Source organism: Peromyscus eremicus, chromosome 4, assembly GCF_949786415.1.
Source record: "Peromyscus eremicus chromosome 4, PerEre_H2_v1, whole genome shotgun sequence".
Taxonomy (NCBI): Eukaryota; Metazoa; Chordata; class Mammalia; order Rodentia; family Cricetidae; genus Peromyscus; species Peromyscus eremicus.
In genome coordinates, this window is record NC_081419.1 from 93,112,021 (window position 1) to 93,133,737 (window position 21,717).

At 51.0% G+C, this 21,717-nt stretch overlaps 3 protein-coding genes and 1 non-coding gene across 4 annotated transcripts in view; 2 read left to right on the forward strand and 2 right to left on the reverse strand.

Moving 5' to 3' along the window:
* Positions 1 to 1,674: 1,674 nt before the first annotated feature.
* LOC131910192 (U1 spliceosomal RNA) lies at positions 1,675 to 1,838 on the reverse strand. Its single transcript, XR_009379048.1, has one exon. It is a non-coding gene; the product is annotated as a U1 spliceosomal RNA (small nuclear RNA).
* Positions 1,839 to 9,803: 7,965 nt separating this feature from the next.
* On the forward strand, positions 9,804 to 14,747 carry Gchfr (GTP cyclohydrolase I feedback regulator). Its single transcript, XM_059259527.1, has 3 exons — positions 9,804 to 9,887; positions 12,108 to 12,202; positions 14,317 to 14,747. Exons 1-3 carry the CDS (start codon positions 9,852 to 9,854, stop codon positions 14,438 to 14,440), a joined length of 255 nt encoding a protein of 84 aa, XP_059115510.1. The 5' UTR covers positions 9,804 to 9,851; the 3' UTR covers positions 14,441 to 14,747.
* A 218-nt stretch (positions 14,748 to 14,965) lies between these two features.
* Positions 14,966 to 21,717, reverse strand: part of Dnajc17 (DnaJ heat shock protein family (Hsp40) member C17) — a 33,911-nt gene continuing 27,159 nt past the window's right edge. The window contains exon 11 of the mRNA XM_059261155.1: positions 14,966 to 15,085. Coding sequence (XP_059117138.1) covers positions 14,966 to 15,085 — 120 coding nt within the window. The remainder of the gene's footprint in view (positions 15,086 to 21,717) is intronic.
* Positions 17,423 to 18,127, forward strand: C4H15orf62 (chromosome 4 C15orf62 homolog). Its single transcript, XM_059261156.1, has one exon. The coding sequence runs from the start codon at positions 17,423 to 17,425 to the stop codon at positions 17,951 to 17,953; it is 531 nt and encodes a 176-aa protein (XP_059117139.1). The 3' UTR covers positions 17,954 to 18,127.

Genomic DNA, 21,717 nt, shown 5'->3' on the forward strand with positions numbered 1-21,717 from the left:
GCTGGACATGATAGCATGTGTCTGTAATCTCAGCTCTCCTACCAGCAGAAGGGCTGTGGAGACAGGAGAGACTGTTGTGTGATATTTTGTTTGTGTTTTGACAAATAAAGCTTGCCTGGAGATCAGAGTTTGGAGCTGGCCATTAGTTAACCATAGAGGCCAGGCAGTGGTGGCACATACCTTTAATCGCAGCACTTGGGAGGATCATGCCTTTGATCCCAACACATGGGAGGCTCAAATCTTTAATCCTAGCACTAGGGAGGTGGAGACAGGAATATGAAGCTAGTGGAGACATGATCTCAGCTCCATTCAGTCTGAGGTTTCATGGGGACAGGATCTCCCCCCACATTTGGTTTGAGATTTCATAGAGGTAAGAAGTCTCTGGTGGCTAGCTGCTCTGTTTCTCTGATCTTTCAGCTTTCACCCTCAATATCTGACTCTGGGTTTTTTTTGTTTTGTTTTGTTTTGTTTTGTTTTGCTTTGTTTTTTGTTTTTGTTTTTCTTTCTTTCTTTCTTTCTTTTTTTTTTTTTTTTCTTTTTTTGGTTTTTCGAGACAGGGTTTCTCTGTGTAGCTATGTGCCTTTCCTGGAACTCACTCTGTACCCCAGGCTGGCCTTGAACTCACAGAGATCCGCCTGCCTCTGCCTCCTGAGTGCTGGGATTAAAGGCGTACACCGCCACTGCCCAGCAATAATAATAATCTATAGAAAAGTTGGCTCAAAGTTCTAATAAACTGGTTTTTTTTTTAAAGACTGGGTTTCTCTGTGTAACAGCCCTGGCTGTCCTGGAACTTGCTCTGTAGACCAGGCTGGCCTCGAACTCACAGAGATCCACCTGTCTCTGCCTCCTGAGTGCTGGGATTAAAGCTTTAAGTCACAACCATCCAGCAGGATCTCAGCTGAGCAGATTGTTCAGTAGGGCAATCTCACCAACACCTCCAAGTTGTTGGGTTTTGCAAGATGGGCAGCTGGGTTGGCCTCAGGCAGAATGTTCCAATTCTTAAAAATTGAGCCATATCAATTTTGTTTGGTAACGTAGTCACTCAAGGCTGAGGTGAACCAGTCTGGTCTCCAGGTCACTCACTCCAAAGGCTACTTTCCTGAGCTTTGAACAGCTCTGAGGAGTCCTGGGTTAACAGAGATGACCTGGTGGGAGCCCTCCGGACACCCTGGTATCCTGGTCTCCCAGATTCCCTTTAGGTCTGAGGAGCCATTTATGTAATCTGGCCCTAATCTCCTGTGGCAGCCATGGTGAGTACCTGCCCTCGGATGTTGCCATTGCCAGGAGTGGTGATAGGGAGCCTGGAGCGGTGGAGATGAACCCCATTTTCTGTGGGCCACAGCTTCCCTCTTCCGAGGCCCTCTGCAGCACTTGCCATCTTTCACAAGGTGCTGGAACGAACCATGGACGGCTTCTGTCTATCATTGTGTGGACTTCTTCTGGGAGGAGTGGCGACTGTTGGACATTATCCCCCCACTCCCCCATCTCCACATCCCCACACAGAATAGCTGTATGGGAGAGTGGTAATGGAGAAGTACAGCTTTCCCAAGACCCTTGGGTTTATCAATGTTATGCCCAGATGGTGGGGACCTCCAAAAGACCACCACGAAGACCAAATCCCATATGTAAAAGCAAAGAGCCTTTATTTTCTTTTTCTTTTTCTTTTTTTTTTTTCAGGGGAGAGCACGAACGCAGTCCCCTACTACCACAAATTATGCAGTCCAGTTTCCCGCATTTGGGGAAATCGCAGGGGTCAGCACATCCGGAGTGCAATGGATAAGCCTCGCCCTGGGAAAACCACCTTCGTGATCATGGTATCTCCCCTGCCAGGTAAGTATAAGAGCCTTTATTTTCAAGCTCCCAGCTTGGTCTCTCTATCTGATGAGCCCAGGCAGGATAGGTTTTTATCATAGCAGAGGCTGGGGTGAGGGGATTTCCAGGGTTTAGGACACTGATTGGCTGATCTTTGTCTAAAGGTATCTATAAAACAGAAATAGGTGTGTGCTAGATTCAGGGCCATCTGGCCATCTTGTCTAACCTCATCTAATGGTTGGAATGTTTGGGATGTCAGGTACTTCCCTTAGATGTAGGCCCTCCCTGGGTGGGGTCAGCTTATGGCTTCTCCTGGGTCTGAGTGTTGCCTGCCAGTAAGCCTGTCACAGAAGCTGTGTTTGGGCCTCTAAGCCTGTCATGGCAGCTGTGTGGTCAGCTGTTTGGGGCCCCCCACAATCAACACACTAGCCTGACAGCATTTCCCAGCCCAGAATAAGTAGAAGTGTGGATGTTGCAGACCCAGTTACATCAGCGCCTTTCAGACAAAATCTGGGAAACTGATGATCAGGTGGAATAGCATCCGGAAACCAAGGCACACTAATAAGGCAAAAAGCTGTGAATGTGCAGTGTTGTGTGATATTTTGTTTGTACTCTGACAAATAAAGCTTGCCTGGAGATCAGAGGGTGGAGCTACCACTAGTTAACCATAGAAGCTGGTGACTCACACCTTTAATCCCAGTACTCAAGAGGTGGAGACAGGAAGTGATAAGGCGGGGTGGAGACAGGATCTTGACCCTTTTTGGTCAGGGGATCCGGAGAAGTCACTGGGAACTACTCCTCTGTTCTTTGATCTTTCAAGTTATTACCCCGATATCTGTCTCCTGTTTTTTATTGAAAAGATTTATTAGAATTACACTTCAGTGCTATGTTTGGCAGTGTTTTAGTATAAACTGTGTACTCAAGACAAGATCTCCACACATGTGATAACACGGGAGGGATCTGAAATACAATACAGACTTCACAAGTAATCTTGATGGAAAATCCCAGTGGTTTTTATGTACGTGGGTCACCATCATTCCTTCATTCGAAATGGGAGGAAACTCTTACTGGAATAAAATACTGTGAAGGGATGAATCTGTAAGAAAATTGACACACATAAAAAAATAATAAAGGCTGGGTACATGCCTTTAATCCCAGCACTCAGGAAGCAGAGGCAGGAGGATCTATGTGAGTTCAAAGCCATCCTGGCCTATAGAGAAAGTTCCAGGACAGTCAGGGCTACACAGAGAAACCCTGTCTGGAAAATAACAATAAACAAACAAGTAAAATAAATAAGTAAAAATGAGCAAAGCTGGCACATAGTAATTGTGCACGTTTATGGGACGCAATGTAACACAAGACCCTACTTCAAAAGAGAAGGAGGACCAGTGAGATGGTGCAGTAGGTAAGGATGCAGCAGGTAAGGATGCAGTAGGAGCCAGGCGGTGATGGCACACGCATGTAATCCCAGCACTTGGGAGGCAGAGGCAGGTGGATCTCTGTGAGTTCCAGGCCAGCCTGGTCTACAGAACTAGTCCAGGACAGGCTCCAAAGCTACTGAGAAACCCTGTCTTGGAAAAAAAAAAATGAAGTAGGGAAGGATGCAGCAGGGAAGGATGCACCTGAGTTCACCTGAGTTTGATTCTTGGAAACCACACAGTGGAGAGAACTGACTCCTGAAAGCTGTCTCAAAACTTGTCCTCAAAGCTCTGTTTGTGTGCTAGGACTGGGCATGGTGGCTCAAACCTGTAATCCTGGGCAAAAGCAGGAGACTCCAACCCACATTCAAGGCCAGCTTGGCCAATATAGTGACACCCTATCTCAAAAAAGACGAGGAAAGAAGCAACAGAGAGATCTGAGGGAAGGAGGGTGGGTTCATACACTAGATTCAGCTCCAGCACTCTTGTGCCCTGCTGCAGAAGCAATCCATAAAAGCTGACAGAAAAAAGGGGGACAGGCAGCCCAGGCAGGGAATTCATTTCCTCCTGGATATTAAAGATGTTATCAGGCAGGAGAAAGACCGCATGGGCAGCTGGAGCTGTGATGGGCTGTTCCAGACAGAGCTTTATCTTAAGGTGCATCTGCAAACCAGTTTTGTGAATGCAATAAAGCAAGCCCTGGCACCATTCCAGGTCTCCTTCCCACCCCTCCACAGCCCAGCTGAGAGAGGTAAACAGAACAGACCCCAAACTCCTGCCCAGCCCGGAACATCTGCCTCATCTGGCGGGCTCTGCCCAAAAAAGTGACAGTCTGGTGCCTTTTGGTGGTAGCCTTACCTGATATCTAACTTCTAAGGATCCTAACACTCACACACACACACACACACACACACACACACACACATACACACACATACACACACACACACACACACATACACACACACACATACACACACATACACACACACAAACACACACATACACACACACACATACATACACACACACATACACACATACACACACATACACACACACACATACACACACACACATACACACACACACACATACACGAAAAAAAAAAAAAAAAGGTCTTGAGGCTGGAGAGACGATTTAGTTGTTTATTGTGGAAGCAACAGACCTGAGTTTGGATCCCCTGCACCCAAGTAAAAGCTGGGCAAGGTGACCTAGAGCTGATGGGAAGGATGGGGTGTGAAGGCAGATCCCTGGACTCATTGGCCAATTGGATAAGGTGGACGAACTGGAAAGGTAGCCCATGGGTAAATAATGCTTGCAGTACAATCATGAGGAGGGGGTTTGGATGCCAGAATGTCCCCTGACAAGTCAACATCCCAAGCATACCTATAACCCCAGACATCCAGCATTGACCTCTAGCCTCTAAACACATGTGTAATGTCCACATAAATACATAGATACACACACACACACACACACACACACACACACACCATGTTCTTATTTTTAGGACTCAGTCCTTAGGTGGAGGGACTGCTTAGTATGCATGAAGCCCTGAGTTTGATCCCAGCATTACATAAACCATCTCACTCTTGTTATCTCAGGATTTGGGAGCCTGAGGCAGAAGGATTGCTAAGACTTCAAAGCTAGCCTGACTGCATAATGAGCTTCAGGGCTTCCTGAGCTACAAAGTGAGACCTTGCCTAAAAAAAAAAAAAAAAAAAAAAAAAAGGAAGAAGAAGAAGAAGAGAAAGAAAGAAAGAAAGAAAGGAAGGAAGAAAGAAGGAAGGAAGGAAGGAAGGAAGGAAGGAAGGAAGGAAAGAGAAAGAAGGAAAGAAAGAAAAAACAAACAAAAACCCCTAACAAATAAATTCATAAGTGCCCCCCACCCCCCAATTTCCCTTCTCTCTCAGAGGTAATGGCTCCCTGGATAGTATACCTACCTATCCTGTCTGTTCTTTTTTTAATCTGACCACATATTTTGGGAGAATAAAAGGAACACCACTATGGAAGCAACGCTGAAGGACCCTTTCAAGCCAGACTCTTTCGACTCGTAACTATAATCTTAGCACTAGAGGCTAAGGTAGGAAGATTGCAAGTTCTGGGATATCCTGGGCTACCTAGGATGATCTCCTACATGGAGACAGAGAGAGGGGGAGGGAAAGGACTAGAGGGAGGGAGGAATGGGAGGAGGGGGAGATGGGGGAAGGGGAGAGGGCTCAGTGAAGGAGAGGCTTTCCAAATGAAGTCAGGATGCCATTAAGGGCTCACGGCTTAGGCACGTCTCAGGCTCCTGCTTAAGAACTTGAACCCCACCCTTCAACGGCAGGCCTCTGAGACAACCAGATAATTACAGCATGCCCAGAGATTCAAGATGGTTATCAGGAGGCAGCTGGACTCCTGCTTCAGAGAGTTCCATTGGTTCACGAAGGTCTCAGCTCTGTGGGTCACGAGGTCCACGACAAATAGCTTCTGCATTCTTTCTCAGCTTCAGGAGTGGTTTCTCTCTAAGTAATTGTTAATTTACCTAGCTATCTTCTGTTCTTTTCTTTTTTTTTTTTTTTTAATAGGATCTCACTTTGCAGCCTAGGCTGACCTTGAAGTCAAGGTGATCCTCTTGCCAAGTGCTGAGATTAACAATTTCAGTTATGGCTACAATTTGGTTGAGTGTCCCTCAAATGTCTATGTATCAATGACTTGATCTAGAGGGTGGTATTACTGGGAAATGGTGATGCTTTAGGAGGTGGGGCCGGGGCTGGAGGGATGGCTCAGAGGTTAAGAGCACTGACTGCTCTTCCAGAGGTCCTGAGTTCAATTCCCAGCAACCACAAGGTGGCTCACAACCATCTGTAATGAGATCTGGTGCCCTCTTCTGGCTTGCAGGCATACATGCAGGCAGAACACAGTATATACAATAAATAAATATAAAAAAAAAAAAAAAAAAAGGAGGTGGGGCCTAGGGAAGGTCTTCAGTCACTAGGGGCAAGCCCTTGTGGAGACCAGAAGGCCCCAGCCTCAGTCTGTCTCCTGCTGCCTGGATTCGGGGTACTTCACCCCACCCATATGTTCCTGCCAAGGTGCACTGACCTTGCCTGAAGCGAAGAGTGATGGAGCTACCTGATCTTGAGGTGGGACTCCACAACGCTAGTCAACAATCTTTCTCTAGTTAGGTTGTGTGTGTGTGTGTGTGTGTGTGTGTGTGTGTGTACACTCGTGGGGGCTGGCCAGAGGAAGGCACTGAGTGTGCTTTGTTGTAAGCCACTTGTCTCTTTGAGCTAGTCTCTCCCTGAACCTGGAGCTCACATTTTCTCATCGAGGCTGGAAGCCAGCAAAGACCAGTGGTGGTCCTGTCCCTGCCCTCCTCGAAGCTGGGTTCCATTCCGGGCATTAGTGGAGATATCTAGCTTGTTACATAGGTTCTGGGATCCGAACTAATGTTCTCATGACTATACAGCAACCAATCACACTCTTCACTGCTAAGCCAGTTTTTGTTGTTGTTTGGATGGTTTGGGGGTTTGTTTTGTTTTTTGGAGACATTCTATGTAGCCCAGGCATGCCTCACTTCCCCATCCTTCATCCTTCTACCTCCTGAATTCGGGACCTTTTCCCTTTAAGAACCTCAGGTATTTCATTACAGTAAGATGAAGCTGACTAACATAATTATCGTATAACGAGTTAAGACCTTTTTCTCACGCTGTTTCACTTTCCCTGCTTGCTTTGGAACACTGACTCAGCCTTCTAAACCTGTGTCTCCCAAACTGCAGTTCCCAATATCCCCAAATAATGCTTGTACCTTCTAAGCTTAAATTGACACTTTTGTGTCTTAAATCACAAAACAAAATATTGTTTAGTTGTACATACCTCTGATTTGTATGTAAATTTTGTTTTGTTTTTAGATAGGTTTTCACCATGTAGCCCAGGCTGTCCTCCAGTGCTTCCATCCAAGCATTAACCAGACCTGACTGATCAGCTTCTGAGATGAGACCACGCATGTTCAGGGCGAGGTGACCTAGACTGTCCTCAAACTCCATCCCCAAGACTCAGCCTGCTGAGTGCTGGGGTTACAGGTGTACGTCACCCCGGCTTTAAAGTTTATCTAGGGAGGTTTGGTTTTGTCACAAGGGTTGAATTTGACTATCAGTCACAATCTGTGATCTCAACGGAAGTGTTTTCAGCTGTCACACGGCCCAGCCTTAAGCAGGTGCGTGTACAGGTGCCTGTGGAAGCCAGAAGAGAACACTGGCTCCCCTGGATCTGGAGTTACAGGCAGTTGTGAGTCACCTGATATGGGCGCTGGGAACTGAACTAGGGGCCCCTGGAAGACCAGCAAGTGTTCCTGACTTCTGAGCCCGCTCTCTAGTCCTGTGGGACAGGGGGCCTTTTTTGAGACAATATTTCACACTGTGCCACATGCTGGTCTTGACCTTGAAGCAATCTTGTCTCCTGAGTGCTAGGCTTAGACGTGAGCCACCTTCCCCCCAACCCCATGGAATCTCATATGTTGTCCTGGTTGGTGTTTAATTTCCAAGTTCAAGTGTTTCTCCTCTCTCAGTCTCTGAAGTAAGTAGCTGGAACCACCACTGTGAACTACACACCTGGAAGTCTTAACAGATTTTAAATTTTTTCTTTTCTTTCTTATCTGTACGGCAGAATCTGGTGGTTTAAAATTGAAGTTTAGGCCGGGCGGTAGTGGCACACGCCTTTAATCCCAGCACTCGGGAGGCAGAGCCAGGCGGATCTCTGTGAGTTCGAGGCCAGCCTGGACTACCAAGTGAGTCCCAGGAAAGGCGCAAAGCTACACAGAGAAACCCTGTCTCGAAAAACCAATAAAATAAAATAAAATAAAATAAAAAAATAAATAAATAAGTAAAATTGAAGTTTAGGCTGGATGGTGGTGCTGCACGCCTTTAATCCCAGCACTCGGGAGGCAGAGCCAGGTGGATCTCTGTGAGTTCGAGGCCAGCCTGGTCTACAGAGTGAGATCCAGGACAGGCACCAAAACTACACTGAGAAACCCTGTCTCGAAATAACAACAACAAAAACCAAACAAACAAACAAAAAATTGAAGTTTAGGTGCCATGGAGATGGCTCGTGGTGATGCTTGAATTTGATCCCTGGGACCCACACTGTGGGAGGAGAGAACCAACTCCTGAAAATCATCTTATGACCTTCCTGAGTGAGTCATGACAAGGTATGTGAACACACAGATACATGATAAATACGTTGCATTTCTAGGACTCCTAAAGGTTTTGAGGATCTGGTTATAAGCTTATTGATCATTTCCATGTCTTCTTTCATGAAGTGCCTAGTCAAGTCGGTTTCTGTTGTTCCTCTTGGTTCTTTCTGTTGTTGATGTGTGGGCTTTGTTTGTTTGCTGTTTGTTTTCGCTTATTTGATCTTGGATTGTGGTTGAGACAGATTCCTCCCTCCCTCCGTGTCTGTCTCTGCTTCTCTCTCTCTCTCTCTCTCTCTCTCTCTCTCTCTCCCCCCCCCCCTCCTTCCTGTTGCTGTGATAAAATACTCTGACAACAACTTCTTAGGGTAGACAGACTCTAGCTCACAGTCCCCAAGGTGCGGCGTCAAGCCTGACCTTGCCTTGTGTGCTGCTGGGGATCAAACTCACTGAACCCCTGAGCCAGCTTAGCTACATGCCCGCCCCTGTGGGAGTTCTTTATAGGTCCTATGAGGCGGCTTTTCTTTTTTCCCTGCCAATACTGGGGGTTGAGCTCTAAACATGGATGTGCTTTATTCCTCTAAGTTAAATCCTTGAGATTGAGAGAGCTGGTCCGGGGCAGGAAGGGACGATATAAATAAATTAGACCAGTTAGGTAAGAAGTGCAGGTTTCCAGGCCGGGGGCGGGGGTGTTCCAGGGTGTTTTGCTCTGCTTTGCTTTTTAGGGAACCAATCACAACGTGTCGATTGAAGAATGTTGAACTGTCAGCTTCTGGTGCATCTAGATGAGGGCGTGGACCAGCTGGCTGTGAACTCGACGCCCTCCCTTGGGTATCAGGTTCAGGGATCGCTTCGTCTCTGCCCCAGGTGCTACCCTGTGATCCGCGCGTGCTCTCGGCTCCCCGCAGGAGGACCGGGTTCCGCGCCCAAAGGACTGACGGACTGGAGCCCAGCCAAGCGCGCGGGTGCTTCACAGACCTAATATGCAGGGCCAAAGGCGTGCGAGGACCCTCAGCCACACTGAAAATGACAGAGCCCGGGACGCGGGACGGCGCAAGGACCTGACACTCGCGTCTAGCCTAGCCCCGTGCACTTAAGTTCTCCCGGGACGCGTCCTGGTAAAGGCACGCAGTCCCCGGGTCCCTTTGGCTGCAGCCCGGTCCACCGCGCAGTTTTCGCCCTGCACCACTGTCGGGACAGGCGGGAACCAGCAGGCATCCGCAGGACTTTGGAGCCTGCGCGTGGAGGTGTTGCAGGAAGAGGGCAAAGGGGCGACAGGAGCCCTGGCCGCCACGGCCACACCCGCCTCCTGATCTCCCGGGCGGCGGGACCGCGACGCGCGCTCCTGATTGGCCAGCGCGGTGGCCGCACCGCCGCCAAGCGCCGCCCGCGGCCTGAGAAGGGAGTAACGGGACTGTGGTCACGGGCCGCCCCAGCCACGCACCATGCCCTACCTGCTCATCAGCACCCAGATCCGCATGGTGAGTATCCGGCGTGGGTGACTGCGACAGTCCCTGGTGGCCCCGGCAACCTCCCCCCGCCACGCCCCCGCGGCGCGGACACTGAGTAGAGTCAGGCGGCTGGGTGGGCAGGGAGCTCCTCGGGGACACCAACGACCCGCTTCACAAGTGCTGCAGCCAGGGCCAGCACGAAGGCAAAGGCAGGGCTAGCTCTGGTGCACAGAAAGAACTCCGGGCTTGAGAGGGAGGAGAGGGCTAAAGGCGGCCTGGGGAGAGCACCAGGCGGGAGTCTGCGGGAGTCAGAGGTCATCCTTCGGTGCAGTTTCCTCACCTGGGGGTTGGGGGAAAGGTACGGTACTGGACGCCTCAGAAGCCCCTTTGTAACTTTCAAAGGATACATGATGCCACCTCCTGTAGTAGAATATTATTTTAAGGTGTGTTACTTTTGTTTATGTTGCTGTGTGTTACCGTGCCAGTGTAAAACACCTGATGGTCTTTAATAAAGAACTGGCCAATAGCAAGGCAGGCAGGGCTGGCAGGCAGAGAGTATATATAAAAGGAGAAATCTGGAAGACGAGGAGAGATCTAGGAGCCAGAGAAGGAGGAGGACTCCAGGGACTAGCCACCCAGCTACACAGCTACACAGCAAGCCACAGAGTAAGAAACAAAGAAAGGTATACAGGAATAGAAAAGGAAAAGCCCAGAGGCAAAAGGTAGATGGGATAATCTAAAGCATAGAAAAGCTGGCTAGAAACTAAGCCAAGCTAAGGCCAGGCATTCGTAATTAAGAAAAGCCTCCATGTGTGGATTTATTTGGGAGCTGGGTTGGCGGGCCCCCTAAAAGAGCAAAAAACCTCCAACAACACCCTCCCCCAGCTGAACAGCAGGGCGCGCTCTCTTCCCGGGTTCCAGGCCTGGGTGCATGCCTAGCTCCCACAGGATGAAGCAGGAAGCGTGGCCTCATCATAGAGCAGGAGAGGTCTTGGCAGCGCCCGCCCGAGGTTTGAGAACCTGTACCGTTGTTAAAATATGGATTGCTGGGCACTTTCCCCAGACCTTCAGAAACTCCGGAGAATGTGGGAATCCAAGCTTGGAAATGTCCCCCTCAAATAGTAATTATTCTTTTAATTCTTATCTTTTTTTTTTTTTTTTTTTTTTTTTTTTTCCCTTCATGTAGCCTAGACTGGCCTCGAATTTGTTATGATTGGAGGCTGGTCTTGTTTCTCAAGTGCTGTGATTACAGGCATGTCCCACCAGGCTTGGCTCTCTTAAATTATAGTTTTATTGATATGCAATGCAACCAATGCATTCATTGGTTGAAAGCACACAATTTAATGTCTGTGAGGGTTTCTGGTTTTAGTATATTCAGAGCTGTGCACCATCACTAGAATCAATTTAACATGTGTCCATGAGCTTTAGCTACTAACTTTACATTTGTCTGTGTGTTCCCCTGGGCCTGGCTGCCGAATAGGAGTCTATCATAAGGCTACACCACTTTTTTTTTTTTTTTAAACAACAGTCTCACCTTGTAGCCCAGGCTGCCCCCCAGGCTAGCTTCCTCCTCTCTTCACCTCCTTTTTTCTATTGGAATTACAGGCTTGCCACTTTTTTCTTCTTCTTCTTTTTTTTTCAGAGACAGGGTTTCTCTGTGTAGCTTTGGAGCCTGTCCTGGAACTCACTCTGTAGACCAGGCTGGCCTCAAACTCACAGAGATCCACCTGGCTCTGCCTCCCGAGTGCTGGGATTAAAGGCGTGCGCCACCACCGCCTGGCTAAGACTTGTCACATTTTACTTCTGTGCTCATCAACTGACAAGCATTGCAAGGTGTCCCCACCTTTTGGATGTTATGGGTAGTTCTGTTATAGGAACTACGTCTATATAGTTCATATATAGGAACATACAATGGGTTTTTGTTGTTTTGGTTTTCCTTTTGGTAGTGGTTATAAATTGGCAAGTTTGCATGCCTGTATATAAATTCTATGTGGACAGGTACTTTCGTTTCTTCCATTCTCCAGGTGATGCCAGGACACAGGAAACATGGCTGGTGGCATCTGGCTTGGAGGTGCCAGTAGGCAGCAGTGTAGGAAGTCGGGAGGACCCACCCTGCTCCCCTCTTAGCTGCGCCCCTCCTCCACTGACCTATGGCTTCCTCGGGGCCGTGGGGAGGGGAGGAGGAGGAGGAGGGGGGCTGCCGCTGCTGCCCAGCAGCCAGCTAAGCAGCTACTGTGGCTTACCTTGCAGGAGGTGGGCCCCACCATGGTGGGTGATGAGCATTCGGACCCGGAGCTGATGCAGCACCTGGGAGCCTCAAAGAGAAGTGTCCTGGGAAACAACTTGTAAGATGTGGTACCCTCCAGCATCTTCCTTCTCCCTAGCAGTGCCTCCTCCTGCCTTGACCTTCACACGACCATCAAGCCTTTCCCTTTACACATCCATCAAGCCTTTCCCTTTACACATCCATCAAGCCTTGACCTTTACACGACCATCAAGCCTTGCCTTTTACACGACCATCAGGTCTTGTCCTTTACACCATCATCAAGCCTTGCCTTTTACACGACCATCAAGTCACTTATAGGGCTTGCTTTCATCTGTAGTCCCCCACAGGGCTCTAAGCTGAGTGAGGGAGTTTCCCACAAGCCCCTACCTAGCGTTCCTTCACAAAGCAGCTCATCTTTAGTGGAAGTCTAGGGCAGCCTGTCCCGAGTCTGGGGCTCTGGGAATGAGCTGTTCCTTGCCTTGTCCTCTCTGCTCTAAAGTGGATCCCATCAGCAAAGACAAGCTTTGGCTTTAAGGGCTGGTTGAGTAACAGAGCCCAGCCCCGGAAATAGAGCAGGACACCCGGGGCCTCTTTCCAGCTCCTGGCTGCCTGGCATTTGGCCGTTGCCCTCAGCATCCTTCACATCATCTGTGTCTAAACACCACCACTTCCCTTTCTGCTTCCTCACCCTATGTCTTAGTGTACTGTTGCTATAGACACCATGACCAAGGCAACTGTCTTAGGAGTTCTACTGCTGTGAAGAGACACCATGACCAAAGACAACTCTTAGAAAGCATTTAATTAAGGACTAGCTTACAGTTTGAGAGGATAAGTCCATGAGGATCATGGTGGGGAGAATGGCACCATGAAGGCAGGTGCTGAGCAGTAGCTGAGAGCTTTATATCCTGATTTGCAGGCAGCAGTCAGAGAGACACCGGGCCTGGCTTTGGCTTTTGAAACATCAAAGCCCACACCCAGTGACACACTTCCTCCAAGGCCACACCTCCCAATCCTTCTCAAACAGTTCCGCTCCCTGGTAACTAAGCATTCAAATATATGAGCCCTTGGGGGAGCTCTTTCCATTCAAGCCCCCACAGCAACTTATAAAGGAAAGCATTTAACTGGGGACCTGCATTGAGTGGGCCCATGACCGTCATGGCAGGGCGCATGGCAGCAGACAGGCAGGCGTGGCACTGGAGCAGTAGCTGGGAGCTCACATCTGGTCCACAAGCACCAGGCAGAGAGACCCTAGGCCTGGAGTAGCCTTTTGAAAACTAAAAGCCCACCTCCAATTACACACCTCCTCCAACAAGGCCAGTTTCTAATGCTTCCCAAAACAGTTCTACCAGCCGGAGACCAAACATTCAATTATACAAGCCTGTGGGGACCATTCTCATTCAAACCAACACACCTTCCCTACTATGGGGGGGAGGAACACCAAGTGGGTTCATTGATCCTCAGAATTGCCAGAGTCCCAAGTGCAAGAAGGGAAGAGAAGACAATCAGATCCCAGCCCCTTGATCAAAGCACGGAGGAGCCAATTCCATCTCTTTTCCTGAGGCGTCTGCTTCAAGACGCCAAGCTTGGGGTTTGGGTCCCTTATCCGCTTCATGGTTTTGTTTTTTGTTTTTTTTTGTTTTTTTGAGACAGGGTTTCTCTGTGTAGCTTTGTGCCTTTCCTGGAACCACTTTGTAGACCAGGCCTGCCTCTGCTTCCCGAGTGCTGGGATTAAAGGTGTGCGCCACCACCGCCCGGCAGCTTCATGTTCTTTACAACTCAAGGGAAATCAAACTTTCTGCACCAGCAAAGGGCCCATGGATCCAGGTGCTGACCTGATTTGCTGCTCCAGGATTGCAGGGCAGCTAGAGAGGGGCCTGAGTCCCTGAGGAAGGCAGACAGCCTAGTGGAGTGCTTAGACTAACACACAGCAGCTCTGAGGCTATCCTGGGGTCTGCTCTTCACGGCAGGCAGAGCTAACCAGCCTGTTTTCTCATGTATCAACAGGATCAGTATGTCCCCTTCATCAGACTGGGGAGAATAAAACCAAGTGTAGCAAGGGGCAGAACAGAGAAGGAGCACTTAGCCTCTCAGCAGGCAAGCGCCCAGCAGACAGGCCTGGCTCTGAGGAGACACCAGCTTTGCAGAGGTACCTGCACGGTGTCTCCTCATGCCGCTCTCCTGGTTTCTTCACAGTTATGAATACTACGTCAACGACCCTCCTCGCATAGTCCTGGACAAGCTGGAACTCAAGGGCTTCCGTGTGTTGAGCATGACAGGGGTGGGCCAGACGCTGGTGTGGTGCCTGCACAAGGGATGACCAGGGTGAGCTGACTGTGGACAGGGCTCCTGTTCTTGGGGGCCGCCATGTGCCCTGACCCCCATCCTTGCAACACTGTCTGCCCCGCCCACTTTCCTGTCCGCTTCCTTGTCCAACACCGACGGGCCGTGAACGGCCTAGGGAACCTTGCTCCAGTCGGCTGGGCACAGCAGGCCTTCTGGTGCTTTCAGCTCCCACAGCTGGAGGCCTGACACTGGCTCTGCTCTAGGCCATGTGCTGAAGGCAGGCTACCCAGAGAACACTCCCTGGATCCTGCACAGCTAGTCCAAGCCAATAAAATGCTCTCATGAGTAGATGTTCCTCAGCTTCGTTGTGTAATGACTCTTGAAATGCGACATTCTTTACCGCTGTCCCCATCCATGGATGAAGCCCTCGGCCTGAGTGAAGCTCGCTCAGATAAAGCCCAGCTCAAGACGAAGAAAAGTAGACTTTTTTTTAAAAAAAAAAAAAGTTTATTGGTGACGATTCAGAAAAGGGTGTGGGGTGGGGGAGCCGGGGCCGGGGCTACGTGGGCTGCCCCTCATCTTCCTGCTGCATCTGGGCGATCAGCTGCTGGCGCTCAGCTGCCTGGCGCATGCGCATCATGACAAGACTCTCATAGTCCCTTTCTGACAGCACTGAGCCCTGGGGACAGAAGGGACAGAAATCAGGCTAGAGGGGCCCAGCCCCACAGATTATAGACTCAGTCTAAGGCCCAGACAGAGCCAAGTCTAAAGGTGCGAGAGGAAAAAGGGCAGAGGAAGGACCCAGGCATCGTGGATTCCAACTCCTCCAGGAGCCTTCAGAGAAAGCAGGCCTGTGCTCCCCAGGCTGCGTCTCCATCAGCTCCCCCCAGTCTCCCTTTACCCAGGACATCCCATCTATCTACATCCTGCTCGTGAATCACTTTCCCGTGCGCTGGCCTGGTCCTCCCACTTCACTTCCTCAGCCCTTTATCTGATACTCTCCCTCCACCCATGGCTTCAGCCTGGCAGGTTTCCAGCAGAGGAAGATGTCTGAGGTGCAGGGATCCCCAGGCTCTGCTGGACACAGCAGAGCACCCCCACCTGCTGTGGTCTGGCTCCTGCTGAGGGTACACAAGGGAGCTTGCCCTCTACACAGCCTCAAAGGGCCCCACTCTGGATGAGAAAAGCTAGCCTGAGTCCAGCTTGCCTCCTAAAGACACAAAGCCAGGCTAGTATAGGGCAGGGCCCTTGGCTTTCTTTATGATCTTGCTAGCCATGCCGGGGACAGAGAAGGGGTACACTTTAGTAACCCAAGGACAACAGGCAGCCACCAATGGGCCAAGGCTGTGAAGTGAAGCAGTCCTACAGCACTGCCAAGCCCACAGTCTGTCAGGGCCAACGGTATGAATCAGACCGTTTCCTCCCTTAGCACAGCTGGAGCTGCGATACCACTTACGACCCTACAGCTGACAGAGGGGTGGGAAACCCAGCGGAGTTGGCACGAGGCAAGCCAGGACGGCGGCATTTGCAAGTGTGGTGGCCCATCTGCAACAAGAGTCATGGAACCCTGCTGGGGGCAGCCCACACTGGTGCCCTCCCACAGCAGAAGGTTGGGAAGTCGGTGACCCAGGAAATAACATGGGAGTGGCTGAAGTTAGGGTGCCCGGCCCTGGCTAACTTGTTTGTAGTCAGGGGTGCAGATAAACAGGAAGTGATACCCAGTCTGGTCCCCCTGACCTTACACCTCCCCCACCCCTAGGAATAGCCCTTATCAGCCACCCTCCCCCCAACCACTGGCAATCCACAGCAGCCTCACACGTCCTGGACCCCTCTACAAGAGGGTCCCCAGACGAGGCGCACAAGCCCGAGAGAAAGGACCGGAGCACCACAGGAGCCGTAGGGTGCTGGCCTTGTGGGGTGAAGAGGAGAGTGAAAAGCTGAGAGGCCAGATTGATGTCCTGGCTGTGTGGAGGGCACTGCCCCTCCCCCAAGTTCATATTGCTCTACCACGAAGACTTCAAGTCACCGCTGGCATGCCCCCAGAACCCCGGGAGGAGCAAGCCCTTTACAGGCATGGGGCTGTTCCCTGTTAACACACCCTCCACATCCTTCCCCACCATTCCTGTGGCCTGGCTAATGAGGGCCTGTCAGCCAGCCCAGGGGCTGAGTCACCCACACCAGCGGCAGGTCTCCTCTCTTCCTTCCCCAACAATTGTTCCAAAAGTTGCCTTTCAACTTTTCTACTGCCTCCCTGGGCTCTTCCCAGAGACAGCTGGGGCTAGGGAGCCAGACAGGCCTGCGGGGTCACGGTGGCAGAGGTGCTTTGACTAGAAAGGAAGTAACCTGGTGACGCACCAGCAGGGCTGTCCCCAGACCAGTCCCCAGAGGAATCTGAAGCGTCCCACTGCCCTGGGGTGTTGGTCACAGCTGCCCCAATCCCAGCCTGCGGATGCTGCAATTACCTCAGAGCATGAAACCAGTTTCCCACCTGACTGAGTCAGCTGAAAAGAAAACATCTCTACCACACGCTGGCACAACAGCCAAGCCACTAATCAGAGTCCCCAGATGCTGGCAGAGAGCACAGTCCTACACCAGCCAGGAGATCGGCACATGCCAGGGACCACCTGAGACGGGACCGGGCCAGCTGCCGCCTGCCTGTAGGAGTGCATGCTCCCTCCGGAGGTGCAGCCCTGCCCACCAGGCCCTCAGCCCTGTGGTACTCCTGCTCTGCTCTGTAAGTACCGGGCTGCTTCCTTTGGTTTTTTCCCACATGCCGATCAAGTAACCAGGCCACTCTTATCCAGGTGGGAACTCCCTCCCAGCACTCGGATCTCCCAGACAAAACCTCCCTCCTGCTAGTCCTGTCTCACCGTGATCCAAGACGCAACAAGACAAAGGACCACGCTGAGCAGAAACCCACAGAGGGGTGACTCCCTGGTTCCTGGCCTCCAGCTGCTGCTGAGCCCCTCGGTGGGGTTTCTCAGATGCCTGACCTGCAGGCTGACTGGGGAGGTCCATGGAGACTTGGCGGAAAGGTTCCTTCCGCAATGCCTCCTTCTTCAAGAGAATAACCCTGGGGCGGCCGCGGCGGCGACTCCGGCGGCAGGGTAGCATACTTAGCCAGGCCAGCACTGCTGGTGGTGACCATGAAGAGTACAGCAACCGAGAAGTCATCCGGGAACTTCAAGGGAGGCCAGATGGCCGGCGTCTGCCCTTGTGGGGGGATGAGCAGCCCCGAGCCACCCTGCTGGCCCCACCCAAGCCCCCACGTCTCTACCGAGAGAGCTCCAGCTGCCCCAACATTCTGGAGCCCCCAGCAGCCTACACAGCTGCCCACTCGGCCACCCTGCCCTCAGCAATCTCCCTGACAGGCCCCCTCCACCAGTGCTCAGAGGAGGACCTTGTGGACACTCCCCATTTCCCGAGGACACCTGCTCCGGACCTCAACGACCCTTTCTTTTCCTTCAAAGTGGACCTGGGAATTTCACTTCTGGAGGAAGTTCTGGAGATGCTAAAGGAGCAGTTCCCTGGTGAGCCCCACTTCTGACTCGGGTGAGGGCAGAGAGAACTGGGGTGACTGGAGCCTGGGGACCTAGGGAAGGAAGGCACAGTGTGGATTAAGGAGCAGGTGGAGACATAAGCCACAGTTCAGCCTGCCCTCTGGCTGCTGACCAGTCCTCCAAGGCACCCAGAGTGAAGGGACCGACGCCAGCCGGGAATCTATGGGGTCACTTTCTGGCAGGCGCCCTGAAGGAAGCTGGAAAGGTCTGGAAAAGGAAACCACACCTGCAAGCACAGGAACCGGTCAGAGGTCAGTGGAGAGACAGGGTGGCATGGGGCGAGTCAGGGAGCAGGACTCGGACTGGGCAGGACAGACAGTGCCCTGCACCTGCTCTAAAAGCCACCACCAACAGAGAAATCACAGGACACATCTAGGAAGAAGTAATCTGAGACTAAGAGGGAGTGGGGAGGTCAGACAGTTACCACTTACTTCGTGGGATTGTTGATTTAACTGAAGTATGAGCAAATTCAAAGTTCAGTTCCAGAGGCCAGAGAAACGGCTCAGTGGGTAAAGTGTCTGCTACACAAGTAGGAAGGCCCGAATTCAGACCTCCAGTGCCCAAGAGAAGAGCTGGGCAGGGGTGCCAGCCCGCCTGCAATTCCAGCGTTCAGGATGCAGACACCACGGGTCCCAGGGCCGGCTGGCTGGCTAGACTAGTCACATTGGCAGACTCCAGGTCCAGCAATGGCCTCTGCGTCAGTAATAAAAGGTGGAGAGCAATCAAGGAAGATACCTAACATCAACCTCTGACCTCCACTTGTGTGTACACACACACACACACACACACACATACACACACACACACACACACACACACACACACACACACACACACACGAAAGAAAGATAATAAATTCAGTTTCTTTTCACCCTAGCCAATTTTTGTTTGTTTTTGAGATAAGGTCTCTTATGTAGTGAAGGTGGCCTTAAACTTATGACGCTCCTATCTCCACCTCCTGCGTGCTGGGATTACAGGCATGTGCCACCACACCCAGTTTCTTAGGTGGTGCTGGTGATCAAACCCAGGGCTTCAGGCATGCTAAGCAAGTACTCCACCAAAATAAGCCACATGCCAGCCCTCTAGCCACATTTTAAAGATGTTTTTAAAAATATTTTTAATTGTGTACACACACACACACACACACACACACACACACACACACACACACGCAAGTATACACAGATGCCTGCAGAGGCCAAAGATGTTAGATGCTCCCGGAGCTAGAGTTACAGGCAGTTGGGAGCCACCTGATATGAATTGCTAGGAATTGAACTCAGGTCCTCTGGAAGAGCAGTATGTGTTCTTAATTGACGAGCCATCTTTCCAGCCCACCTAGCCATATTTTAAATCAACAGCCACACCTGATTCATGGCTACCATCCTGGACGACACAGCATAAACACTGACATTGTTAGACCAAAGTCCACTGGCTGGTGCTGGCCAGACACTAGTGTGGAAATGTCAGAAGTATGGATAAGGAAAGGAAGATGTCGGCCTCGGGCTACAAACGCAGGAGGGGCCGACAGAGTAGGTGAGGCAGGCAGAGGAGAAAGCGGGAAATGCCCAACCTTCATTTAGCGAAACAGAGAGCACGAGACTCAAGCTGCCCGCAGAACCCCCAAGCAATCCCTGTGAGGGAGGAAGCAGCTCCAGGAACCGGCAGCTTGCAGAGGAGTATTCTGGAAACTCCCACAAGTATTCTGTATGGGGGCCTCTGGGAAGGGCTGTGAAAACAGCAGCCTTCCTTCCCAGCAGAGGGGATGACTCGGTCAAGGAAAGGACCATGAACCAAAGGCTCCAGCATCCTCCAACAGGCCTGCAGAGTTCTGCCTCGTCCCAAACGGACCAACGCTGCCAACTGCGTTACTAGCCAGGTCTGTGGCTTGGCCACATCTGAATCCAGGACCCAGAAGCACTGGGCCATGTGGGTCTGGCCCCAGCCACTCCGAGTGTGAAAGAAGGAGAGAGGGAAGCTGCACCCAACCTGCCTCCGCAAAGACACATCTATGAGGTCTCTCTTTCCTGCTCCTGTGCAGACGTGCCAGCTGAGAGGCTCCTCTGCACGCAGGAAGCAATGAATAAAGGTTTTCTAACACAACCTACAGAGTGTTTTCTAATACAACCTGGAATGTGGAGGGCTGAAACTGAATGGTAGAGGCTTCTTTTTGTTTTGTTTCTTGTTTTTCGAGACGGGTTTTTCTGTGCAGCTTTGGCGCCTTTCCTGGAACTCGCTCTGTAGCCCAGGCTGGCTTCAGTACTCACAGAGAGAGATCCGCCTGCCTCTGCCTCCCAAGTGCTGGGATTAAAGGCGTGCGCCACCACCTCCCAGTGGTAGAGGCTTCTTTTAAGTCAAGATCCTGAGCTGGCCTAGACCAGCTCATGCCCCTCCTCTCTCAGGGTCTGGGACACTGTGGTGGTTTGAGGGAGAATGGACCCCATAGACTCATATATGTTTGAATGTCGGTGCCTAGCAGGCAGCACTGTGTGGGAAAGATCAGCAAGTGTGGCCTTGCTGAAGGAGGTGTGTCACTGGGGGTGGGCTTTGAGGTTTCAAAAGCCCATGCCATTCCCAGTTAGCTCTCCCTCTGCCTGTGGTTATCTCAGCAGATAAGCTCTCAGCTACTGCTCCAGCATCCTGCCTAATGCCATACCCCCTACCCTGATGATCATGGACTCTACAAGCTCTGGAGCCATGAGTCCTCAAATTAAATGCCTTCCTTCATAAGTTGCCTTACGGCGATAGCAAAGTAACTAAGACAGCATACCCCCCAGAAGCTCCCAATCTCTCAGGCAGGTATAGGGACAGGTAACCAGGCAGAGACCCTGAGATCTCTAAGAGGCTGTGGACATGCCAGCAGGTACCCAGGCTGTTTCAGAGAAGGGAAGCGCCAGGAGCTCCTGCCTCCAAAGCAATCATCCCTCCAACAGAGTGACCTATGGAGCCTATGCCCCAACCTCTGCAGTCAGGCTAAAAAACTGGACCATGAAGGACAGAGTGAACACAAGCCAATGTGGAGCTGTAAGGATGAAGAAGGAGCCCTGGGCCCACGGGAGCTGGAAGGTGGCCACAAGTGGAGCACCAGATTGAGCACTCCAGGTTCAACATGGGACATGATGCTCTCTCTAGAGGAGATGTGCTCGTCAGAGTCAGTGGGAGTGAGAAGCAGAGACACCTGCCTCTGGCCTCTTCACCCCACACTGGGTTGCCTAATCTCCAAATCCTGTACCCCATGACCCAGAACAAACAGACAGAAGCTCTCTGGGCAGGGAGGAGAGCTCCAACAGGAGACACCCATGAAGGGTAAACAAGGCAAACTTTTTTCTTTTCTTTTTGATTTTTCAACAGAGTTTCTCTGTGTAGCCCTGGCTGTTCTGGAACTTACTCTGTAGGCCAGGCTGGCCCTGAACTCACAGAAATCACCGAGAGTTGGGACTAGAGGCGTGTGCCACTATGTCTGGCATGGGAAAACTACTGTGTAGCTCTGAAGGTGTACTTCAGTGGTAGCATGTGGGTTAATTATGAACAGGACCCTGGGTTTGATCCAGTGCCCGAAGAAAACAAATAAAAATGGAAAAGAAAAAACTGCCAGGTGGTGGTGTATGTCTGTAATCTCAGCACTCAGGAGGTAAAGGCAGGCATCTGAGTTTGAGGCCAGCCTGATCTACAGAGGGAGTTCCAAGACAGCCAGGGCTACACAGAGAAACCCTGTCTCAAAAAAAAAAAAAAAAAAAAAAACAGGAAGGAAGGA

Excerpts from the sequence above, each read along its gene's own strand:
- Gchfr (XM_059259527.1), top strand. The coding sequence starts at position 9,852 with ATGCCCTACCTGCTCATCAGCACCCAGATCCGCATG. Across the intron at positions 9,888-12,107 it reads TCAGCACCCAGATCCGCATG|GAGGTGGGCCCCACCATGGT; the intron begins GTGAGTATCCGG and ends CTTACCTTGCAG. Across the intron at positions 12,203-14,316 it reads AGTGTCCTGGGAAACAACTT|TTATGAATACTACGTCAACG; the intron begins GTAAGATGTGGT and ends GTTTCTTCACAG.
- C4H15orf62 (XM_059261156.1), top strand. The coding sequence starts at position 17,423 with ATGGAGACTTGGCGGAAAGGTTCCTTCCGCAATGCCTCCTTCTTCAAG.